The sequence below is a fragment of the Rattus norvegicus genome, chromosome 6 (genome assembly GCF_036323735.1).
Source record: "Rattus norvegicus strain BN/NHsdMcwi chromosome 6, GRCr8, whole genome shotgun sequence".
NCBI classification, from domain to species: domain Eukaryota; kingdom Metazoa; phylum Chordata; class Mammalia; order Rodentia; family Muridae; genus Rattus; species Rattus norvegicus.
The window spans coordinates 130,433,436-130,444,879 of NC_086024.1; the positions used below are offsets into that span (position 1 = coordinate 130,433,436).

Genomic DNA, 11,444 nt, shown 5'->3' on the forward strand with positions numbered 1-11,444 from the left:
TTTGGAGACAGGCTCTCACAGTGTGGCCCAGGCTGGCCCCTCACTCACCACGTAGTCCAGAATGGCCTCAAATTCACGGCAATCCTCCTGCCTTACCCTCCCAACTGCTTGGCATTACACTTGCAAGCTGCCACACCTGACTCCTGTCACTGAATCTTGCTCAATCTACGAGGTCGACCCTTTACAAGGCCCCAGTCCTTGTCCACACTTCTTCCCAAGGACACTTCCAGTATATCCAGTTTCTGTCGACATTCCTAATGGGCTTCCCAGCCCCGTTGGCTTAAAGTCAGTACTACTTCCTGCGGCTCACAAGGCCCAGCGTGACCTGGGTGCTTCCAACAGTCCCATCTGAAAGAACGTAGTCTTCCTTTATCTTCCTTGATTGCTTTATGTCTTGACAAGAGGCTCCCTTGCCATCACATGTAAAATACCCACCCACTCTGGCCTCTCTCCAGAGCACCCCCTTTATGCTTCCTCTTCCTTCCTTACCTTTATTGTATCTGACGTGCCGTAGCTCTTACGTTCTTACCTCTCCCTGCCTTTTCCTGGTATCCCTGGTATTCCTGTTCTTTGCTGTATTCTTACTGCCTTGAACAGGGCCTGACATATACCAGGCCCTCAGTAAGCATTGAGGAAGGAACTGGGGGCGGGGGGCGCGGGGCGGCAAGCTCTTAAGCACACACCTTTGGTGACCAGGACACTTGTGTGTCATCACAGAGGCTGGTGACACAGACAGGAATTGCATCTTTTTATTTTTCCGTGTATGGGTGTTTTGCCTGCGTGTGTGTCTGTGCACTGTGTGCATGACGAGCCTGCAGAGGCCAGAAGAGGGTGTTGGATCCTCCAGAACCGGAGTTACACGTGGTTGTGAGCTGCCGTGTGGGTCCTAGGGACTGAACCCAGGTCCTATAGAAGAGCAGCCCGTGCTCCTAACCATGCAGCCGTCTCCTCAGCACCAGGAATTGCATCTTTAGGTCATGCTTTATTCAAAGAACTGGAGATCTGAGGAGATAGCAGTCTAATGCCTTCAAAGGGAACCGGGAGATGGTCAGAAGGGGGGACTATGTACTGCATAAACCTGGTTCCCTGAGACCTGAGTTCAATCTGAGAACCCAGGAGAAACAGCAGCCAGGGTAAAGAGAGAGCCAGGGTGGGGGTGGGGCTGCCTTCCAGGCCTTTGTTCAACCATCGAGGGAAAGAAAAGTACTCTCTTACTCCAGAGTGCCTTCCACACGGACAGCAAGCCACATTCCTGAGATGCATGAGGTCTGTGCCTCGCTCGTCCCCACGCCCTGTGCTCGTTTGCTCATTCTAGAGCTGTTTTGGCTCAGACTTGTTGAAACCCAGAGTCTAGCTAGTGGCTGCCGGAGTTAACCTTGTGCTCTGACAAAGCCATCCGGGCCGGGAGCAGGAGATAGTTAACTCAGAAGCAGCACACCATTAATAGCGTGTATGTGTTTATGGTGATTTGAATGTGGGTGGCCCCATATTTGTATGCCTAGTCGCCAGTTAAGAAACTGGGGATGATGAAGAGGTGTATCCTTGTTGGAGTAGGTGCGTCCTTGCTGGAGGAAGTGTGTTGCTGGGGTGGGCTGTGAGGTTTCAAAGGTTCATGCCAGCGTCTTACTCTGTGCCTGCTGCCTGCAGATCAGGACTTAAGCTCTCGGCTACTGTTCCAGTGCCATGCCTATCTGCTTGCCACAGTGACGATCATGGAATGACCCTCTGACACTGTAAGCCAGCCCCAATTAAGTGCGCTCTTTTCTGAGAGCGGCCTTGATCATGGTGTCTCTTTATAGCACTAGAGCAGTAACAGCCACTAGTAACATGCATGTGAAAATTTCTCTATTGCTTCACCACCCCCCCACCCCTGTCCTTTATGACTTGGAGGGACTAATTAATCTCTACAGCCTAAAGTTTGCCGAGTCAGACTAGACATGGTTGTTGAAGTCTTCACACCTACTTCTAAACTGCCTATCTTTCCATCGCTGTGATGAGACACCCCGGGTAGGACAACTTACAGAAGGAAGCCTTTATTTAGGCTTATGGTTCCAAAGCAGCGTCTCATCGAGGGTTTGTGTTGCTGTGATAAAACTCCGTGATTTGGGGAGTAAAGTTTGTTCACGGTCTGTTATCGAAGGAACTCAGGACAGGCACTTGCAGGCAGGAGCTGATGCAGAGACCATGGCGGAGTGCTGATGCACCACTCCTATGGCTCGTTTAATCTGCCTTCTAGAGAGCACCCGGGACCGCCTGCCTAAGGTGGTGCTGCCTAAAAATGTGCTGGCTCGGGGCTGAGGATTTAGCTCAGTGGTAGAGCGCTTACCTAGGAAGCGCAAGGCCCTGGGTTCGGTCCCCAGCTCCGAAAAAAAGAACCAAAAAAAAAAAAAAAGTGCTGGCTCCTCCCACATCAATTAGTGTTCAGGAAAATGTACTACAGGCCTGTCTGGTGGGGGCATCCTCTCAACTGAGGTTCCCAGCTCCTAAGTGATTACAGCTCATGTCAAGCTGGCATAAAACCAGCCAGCCTAGCTAGGGTCCACAATGGCGGAGACAGTGTGGTATCACGTGACCGACATAGCTGCTGCCGCTGGAAGCTGAGAGCTGAGACCTCAACCTTCAAACTGCAAACAGGAAGCCGAGAGAGCAAACTCAAAGCGAAGTTAGTCTTTACTCCTTCTAATAAGGCACCTCTCAAACCTCCCAAATGGTGCCATCAATGGGGGATCAAGTATCAAACACCCAGGACTGTGGGGGACAGCTTTTCACACCGTCGCAAATGAAAGCCAGCCCACACATCCTTTACCAGCAATGGAGTTCCTACATTCTCTCCAATCCCGCTTTTTTTTTCCCCCCTCACCCCGGAGCTCGGACGAACCCGGGGCCTTGTGCTCGCTAGGCAAGCGCTCTACCGGCCGAGCTAAATCCCCAACCCCTCCAATCCCGCTTTCTCGCTCTCCTTGTTCACGTCAAGGCTGTAAACAGAGACCAGTCTGACTTTATCTATTTAACTAACAGGTCTGTCTATGCTCGTTCAGAATTTAAGGATTTTTTTTCCTCTTCTGATGGCGTGCATTTTCTCTGTGGATGTTTGTACTGTGCCTGTCTCTTGTTAGTAGATCTCCCAATAAAGAATTGCAGGCTCTCTGAATGGAGAAATGGGACCCCGAGGCTCCTCCTTAACAGGACGTGGTGGACTGTGTACTAGCACGGTCTCTGGAGATTCTTCTTCAAAGCCAGAGGGGCTGACATCATGCCTTTTACATTTTCTTGGCTTCTTTGTCTCTTAGATAGGGTGCCGTATATTCCGACTGGGTGCTTTAAAATATTAGTGAAGCTAAAAAACCAAAATGCTGCACGGGAAGGGGAGGGATTAGGGTTGTGAGAGACAGAACGAAGTTGTACCTAACAGTCAAGAGCACAGACCAGTCCGTGTGGCTGTTTCCTGTTTTCCTTCCCCTTGGTTCTTGGGGTCTCCGACCACAGAAGTTGTATAACAGAAACTGGAAATTGCTTCTACTGGTCTCATGATTTGACTGTTAGAGTTCAAATCCTGCTCCCTTCTCTACAGGTCCCTACTTGTGTTCCTTTTGGTATCTCGTAGTCCCCATCTTGAAAATGAAGAGAAAGGCATTACCTACTTCGTAGAGTTTCTGTGGCAACGAAAGAGTTAGTTTATACAGCCCACATAGACAGAGGAGGAGGAGGAAGAAGAAAAAAACACTCCAGTGACGATCAGCCAATCAACTGACCAGCCATAGGCCTGAGACCCACGTGGTAAAAGGAGAAAACGTCTCTCATAAGTACCCCTGTGACCTCTACAAATATACCATGGCGTGCACACACACACACACACACGCGCACACACACACACACACGCACACACACACACGCACACACACATGCGCGCACACACACACACACACACACACACACACACACACACACACAGGATGACTATAATGTAAAAGATTCTAAAACCAAGCAATACTTTGTGTCAAAGGGAGGAAGTCTAGCAGGAAGATGAAGGCTATACAACAGATTGGCACAGTAATTTTGTTGTTGTTTTCAAGACAGGGTCTCTTATATATCCCTGTCTATCCTGGCACTATCTATGTAGACCAGGCTAGCTCCATCTGCCTCTGCCTCCCAAGTGCTGGGATTAAAGAAGTGAGCTACCACCACGCTGCTCGGCACAGTGATTCTTACACCTCACAAAGTAGAATTCAGACCAAAACCTGTCAGAAGCAACAAAGAGGGACACCACTTACTAATAATGGGAACAATTCATCAAGAAGATGTAACAATTGTAAAGGCCCAAGAAGTCACTGTAGGTCCTGATACAAAAGTAGCGAGAGACTTCAATACCCTAGTCTCCTATTTAGATAAGTCTTCCAAACATAATCTCACCAAGAAAACGTGACTGCTAAACTGTGCCACAGGACAGCAAGATTTAACACATATCTACAGAATAATGCATCCAGGAGATAGGCAGAACGCAGTGTCCTCAGCAGCACTCGGAAGTTTCTCTATGATTGATCGATCGCCCCACAGCACGCCTTAAGGAACGCAACATTTTCAAAGACTTCTTCCCATCAGGTCACAGTGGAGTCCTGATCAGAAAATACAAGCCGGGGAAACCTCTAAAACTACGAATGTGAGCGAGGAGTGTAGGACTCAGTTTTGAATGAACGGTGGGTCACTGAGGAATTCAAGGAGGAAATTACGAAATGTCTGCAGGCAAATGAAAGCGTGAGAGGAGCCTCCCGGGACCTCTGTAACACACACCAGGCGGTCCTGGGAGGGAGGGTTGTAGCATTCACATTTGAAACAGAGCAACACACAACAAACGCACAAACAAAACATCAGACATTCAGGCATGGTGGAACATTGCCTTTAACGACAGCACTCAAAAGGCAAATTTCTGTAAGTTCAACCCCATCATAGTCTGTAGCCTGGGATAAAGGGTTCCAGGCCAGTGGGAGTTGCCTGAGGCCAGCCTGGTCTACAGAGCAAGTTCCTCTCTCTGGAGAGCCAGAGAAACCTTGACTCAGAAAAAAACAAACCAAAAATCCAACACACACACACACACACACACACACACACACACACACCAAATGAATGCCCAAAAAACAAACCAACAACAGAAAGGCAAGATCACAGATAAATGTCATAAGGAGGTACCTTAGGGCTTAACAGAAACAAGACACTGACTCAACCCTTGCAGATGGCAGGAAAGAAAGATCAGGATGGAAATGAATGAACCAGAGCATGGAAGAACAACATCAACTACAGGATTAATCAAACAAAACTGGCTCTTGGAAACACTAAGACTGACAAACCCAGCCTGGCAGTGCTGGCACACGCCTTTAATCCTAGTGCTCAGGAGGTAGAGGTGGATGGATCTCTGTGAGTTCAAGGCCAGCCTGGTCTACAGAGCTAGTTCCAGGACAACCGGTGTTACACAGAGAAACCCTGGCTCAAATCACCTAAATAAACAAATAAACAAATAAATAAATAAATATTAATTACAAACTCATCAAAAAAAGAAATAGCTCAAATTAATGATATTAGAGATAAAAAGGGAGCTGTCCCCCCACCCCCAAGAAATCTGGACGCACATGAGGGAATCTTCCGAAAATGTATGTTCCCCAAATCTGTAAACCCTAGAATAAATGGATAAATCTTGAAATTCATATGATTTATCAAAATTAAACCCAGAAGTTATAAATCACCAATGCAATGAGTAGTAGAATTGAAGCAGTAACTAAAATCTCTCTTAAAAAGAGCTCAGATCCAGATGGATTTGCTGCTGCTGAGTCCTCCCAACCTCCCCCGTGTGTGTGTGTGTGTGTGTGTGTGTGTGTGTGTGTGTGTGTGTTATATGTGTGACCATTCGGAAGCCAGAGGTGTTTGTAAGGTGTCCTGCTTATCATTCGCCACTTTATTCCCTTGAGACAGGGTCTCTCGTGGAACCGGAAGTTAAGCTGGACCTATGCCAGCAAGCCCTGGCACTTCTCTTGTCTCTGTACCCCACCACCCCCGCTGGGGTTACAGCACACATGCAACTGTGCCTACATGTATGTCTATGTACCGTGTGTGGGGCTGGTGTTCACAGAGGCCAAAAGAGGGCATTGGATGCCCGGGAACTGGCCTTAACAGATGGTTGTGAGCTGCTGTGTGGGTGCTGGGAATCGTGTCTAGCTCCTCTGGGAGAGTAGGCAGTGTTCTTAACCACTGAGCCATCTCTGACCCCCCATGCCTGACCGTTTATGTGGAATCTGGGAGGTTTCGACTGTAGTTTTGCTTTTGCAACCAGCACTCCTAACTACGAGTCACCTCACTAGCCCTCTACCAAGCTTATAAGGAAGAATTGAATGCTATTGGCTCGGTCCATTGACTGGTATGGGACGGAACTCTACCAAACTCATTCTACGATGCCAAATTTTACCTTGATACTAAAATCCAATAATGATAGAATAAAAAGAAAAAGGGGGGAAAAACATCTTCCTTGGTGAGCACAGATGCGAAAATTCTCAACAAAATGTTTGAAAGCACAACTCAGGGACATATTAAGAAACCCAGGTATGGGGGCTGGGGATTTAGCTCAGTGGTAGAGCGCTTACCTAGGAAGCACAAGGCCCTGGGTTCGGTCCCCAGCTCCAAAAAAAAAAAAAAAAAAAGAAACCCAGGTATGGTGCTGTGCAGATGTACTCCCAGCACCTGTGTGGGAGAGGCAAGAGAATCATCCGCTTCCTCTAGAAGCAAGTCTGAGGCCAGCCTGGGCTCCATGAGACCCTCTCTCAAGGGCACAACAATTACAGAACAGAAGAAGGCAGTGTGAAGAAACCTGTGGCAGGGAACAAGGGCCGGGGTCACTTAGCCCTTGAAATGCTTGTGTTGGAAGCAGGGGGTCCTGAGTGGTGTTGTCATCTGAGCTGAAAGACAGGGAAAGACGTGGAGAAGTAAGAAAGGAGAAGAGCCACTCTCAAGGAGGTTGGCTGTCACCAGCAAGTAAACGAAGGCTCCAGGACAGTTGGCAGCTGCTTCAGACCTTTCTCCCTTCCCAGGTACAAACCTACCATTTTTTTAGGAATCTCCCTGGAAACCTCATGGGAGGGGAAAGCATGGACATCCGTTGTGTGATCCCCATGGCCCCTGGCTTCACCTTCACTGGGTTATATTCCCATCTAAGCAACCTGCAACTTCACTCATCAGAGAGAGAGGAAACAGAGAATGTTTTCTTACCCACCTTTGTGGCATAAGTCAAGAGCCAGATAAATGTCGAATGTGGCTACTGTAGTTCACTGTGGCTTTCCTTTGAGGAACCTGTAAGAGGCTTGAGCAGGCCTCACTCCCTTGATAAGCACACACCTACACTTGGGCTCTTCCTTCCGAGCTCTCTGGTTTTCCGAAACTCCCTTGCTTGAGGCTTTTTTTGATGCCTTTGATAAAACCTCTAGTAACAACTGATAAGGCCTGAAATCCTTTTCTGTGTCAAGGCCAGAATTCCTGGTTTGGGCTTAGTCAAGGTCCCTAAAAGATGAGGGGCTGGATCTGGACCTGGAGAAGTGGATTGAGCAGTAAAATCATCTGCTGCTCTTCCAGAAGCCTTGCGTTTCTAGCGCCCAGGCCAGGGAGCTGGTAACCATGTTCAGGAGATCCAGCACCCCGTTCTGTCCTTTTGGGGTACCTGCACTTACATGGCATACACCCTATACACACACACACACACTCATACACACACACTCATACACACACACTCATACACACACTCATACATACACACTCATACACACACACTCATATACACACACTAATACACACACATTCATACACACACTCATACACACACACTCATACACACACACTCATACACACACACTCATACACACACACACACACACACACACACACACACACACACACACACACATGGGAACTCCTCATGCTCCTGAGAATGGCAGCATGAAAGCCATGAAGCTCTGTCCTCACTGCTGTGACCCAGAAACTGGATCAAACTACCAGGCATGGTGGCATGTTCTGGGGAGGTAGAATCAACAGGATCTTTGGGACTTGATAGTCAGACAGTCTACCGTAATTGGTGAGCCCCAGGTCATTGAAAGATCCTATCCCCGTCTCAAAGTAGGTAGACAGTATTCCAGAGGATGACATCTGAGACACTCTTCTGGCCAACACACACACACATGCACACATGAGCACAACTATACACACATGTACATATGCCTAGGGGAAAAAATGGAAAAGATCATATACTGTGGCCAGGTTGTTTTTCATACTAGAGACAAGGTTTTGTCAATAAATGCAACCTGAGGGCCAGCTAGATGGCTCAGCAGGTGAAGAGGCTTGAGGCACAAGACTGACAACTGGAGTTCCATCTCCAGGACTTACACAGTGAGCAGAGAGAGCAGAGAACCAACCCTCGAAAGTTGCCCTCTGACCTCTACGATGCACGGTGGCATGCGCCCTCACCCCTCTCATACATTCACATATATGCCTACAACAAAGCATACATAGATGATGATAGAAAGGTCTTATGACCCAGCAAAGATTCAAAAATCTAACCCGAGTTCTTTTTTAAAAGTGGACTTGCTCGTATGCCACGGGCCTTTAAAGAATTTACTTTGTATTATTTGATGTGTGTGTGAGAATTTTTACTGTAATTATATGTGCACTGTGAGTTTGAGTCCCAGAGAGGCAGAAAGGTGGCCCCAGGTCCCTAGATTTAACGGACTATAGCTACGGACAGTTGTAAGCCACCTTGTGAGTGTGCACCAGGAATCAAGCGAGCGCCCTCTGCGTGAGCCATGCTCTTAACCAGAGCCATCTCCCCAGTGCCCCAGAGCGTCCTACAGTAAACATCCATCTCTATTGTTCTGTTTGCTGTCCACTCGGCCTAGGTGTCCATCAACTGATGGTTAGGGAGGACAATAGAATCGTGCTCGATTGTAAAGAAAAAAAAAAAACCTGAAAACTGCAAGAACATGGAAGGATCTGGAAATGATTGTATTGAGGAAATCGGTCCAGACTCACACAGATACCACGTCCTTCCTGATACATGACTCTCCACTTTTTTTTTTTCGGAGCTGGGGACCGAACCCAGGCAAGCGCTCTACCACTGAGCTAAATCCCCAACCCCGACTCTCCACATGTGTGAGGGCGAGAGTGGCAGAAGTCACTAGACTAGAAAGGACCTGAGTTAGGGGAGGAGAAGATTGTGAGGTGGGCAGAAGGAGAAAAGGCTCTGGGGATGGGCAGGTCCAGTGAGCAGCAGAGGGATGGGGGAGAGAAGGCTTGGGGAAGAAGATGAATGGAAGCAAATTATGTTTCAAAATGCCCCAGTGAAGCCCAGTACGTTATACACAAACAACAGCAGACAGAAAGCTTTTTATATGCTTTGAAGAGGCAGAGGAATCAAAACTAAAACAGTGCAAAGAGAGAGTTAGCTAGCCCACGGTTGGTTTTCTCAGTGCATCTGGCTTCGGACTAGCAACATTCCACCCTTCTGTGCTAACCGGAAATGCCACGATGACATTGCTCAGCAGGGTCTAGTCTCACTGCCCTGTGGGGACAACAGTGCCAAATGCTCTCCTGCTCCACCTTTCCTAACGGCACATCTCCACATGCCTGTGTGCTTCCTGTCCTTAGAGTAAACGGCTGGAGGAAGTGAAGCGAGAAGAGAGGGAGCTGCTGGAGGCGCAGTCCATCCCCCTGAGAAACTACCTGATGACCTACGTGATGCCTACCCTCATGCAGGGGCTCAATGAGTGCTGCAAGGTGAGACCCGAAGACCCCGTGGATTTTCTGGTAAGACTTCTTTAAAACAATTTTTTAAAAAAAAGTTTTATTTAGTTTGCGTATACAGCTATTTTGCCTTCACGTGTGTGCAGTGCAAAGGCAGAGGAGGCGACCCCTGGTACTGGAGTTACAGTTTGTGAGCACAGGTGTTGGGGTGAGAATCAAACCCAGGTCCTCAGCAAGAGAAACAACTGCAGGGATGGGGTAGTCCCCAGACGCTCACAGGCCAGCTAGCTTGATGCACACATTAGCCAACAACAGAGGGCCTGTCTCAGGCAAGGTGTGGAAGTTAAGACCTGACACCTGAGCTTGTCTTCTGATTGCTACACACACACACACACACACACACACACACACACACACACACACACACACCCCAGGGGGTGGACACACACATCACACACAGACATCACACACACACACCCCAGTGGGTGAACACATACTCACACACACACACCAGTGGGTGGACACACACACACACTCACCCCAGTGGGTGCATACACACACACACACACATACACATATCACACACATACATCACACACTCACACACACACCCCAGTGGGTGGACACATACAGACACACACACACACACACACACCCCAGTGGGTGGACACACACACACATCACACACACACCAGTGGGTGGACACACACACACACACACACATACAAACGCAGGCACCCACGCACATACCCCAGGAGGTGGGCACTCCATGCTTGCTCACATGAAAAGATACATTGTTTCCTTTCTATTCTAGGCCGAGTATCTCTTCAAGAACAATCCCGAAATGCAGTAAAGACTCATCAGTGTGGGAGCTTCAGAGGGAGAGCTCAAGTTAAACTTGTAATTTGAAAAACTGCTTTTAAAAATGCCTTCCTAGGGGTTTTTTGGGGGGAGTTGGGTGGGGGGAGTAGTGAGGGGGAATCCTAGTGAAGTGGAATCATTAGAAAACCACATTGCAACGAATAACTACTATCCCATTGAAACGATATTTGAAAAGTAAACAGATAAGGCACACCTGCATAGCTTAGGGACCAGTAATATTACTCTTATGTCAGTCACAACTCTGCACACTAACACGTTTGTAGGAACTTAAGTTATAACACAGAGTTATATGCTCCAACAGTGTCCGAAATGAAAGAAATTAGAACCACTCATGCTTGTTGAAACCCACGACATCAGCTGTGATCGGCTCCTGCAAGGTTGCTCTTGAGGATAGGGCCAGTATTCTAGCCACTAAGGGAACTGAAGAGCTTGTGATGGGAAACATGTGGGTCGAGGTAAATCCTGCTACCCCCACCCCACCCCTATCACTACAAAGTGCTGAATATGCACCACTAATTAATTTCTCAGTACAGTCATGAGTTGTGATTTTCCTCCATTAAAAATAAAAGTCTGGTAAAAATCTCTAGCATTATCCTGAAGAAATTGGTTTCTTTTATTGGTTAAGCAGGTTAGTTTTAATGTGGTGTGTGTGTGTGTGTGTGTGTGTGTGTGTGTGTGTGTGTGTGTGTGTGAGAGAGAGAGAGAGAGAGAGAGAGAGAGATCATCGTCTTTTTTTTTTCTTTCTTTCTTTTTTTTCCGGACCTGGGGACCGAACCCAGGGCCTTGTGCTTGCTAGG

The 11,444-nt window shown here is 47.9% G+C and overlaps 1 protein-coding gene across 5 annotated transcripts in view; it reads left to right on the forward strand.

Moving 5' to 3' along the window:
- Ak7 (adenylate kinase 7) overlaps window positions 1-11,239 on the forward strand; it is a 68,176-nt gene extending 56,937 nt beyond the window's left edge. For 2 of the 5 annotated variants that reach the window (XM_017594182.3, XM_063262003.1), the window contains 3 exons: window positions 9,670-9,828; window positions 10,580-10,665; window positions 10,949-11,239. In XM_017594182.3, the coding sequence (XP_017449671.1) occupies window positions 9,670-9,828; window positions 10,580-10,618 (198 nt within the window). In that variant the 3' untranslated portion in view covers window positions 10,619-10,665; window positions 10,949-11,239. Of the gene's footprint in view, window positions 1-9,669; window positions 9,829-10,579 lie in introns of all 5 variants that reach the window. The other 3 variants (XM_063262002.1, XM_063262001.1, NM_001108055.3) reach the window with 3 other exon arrangements.
- The last annotated feature ends 205 nt before the right edge of the window (window positions 11,240-11,444 follow it).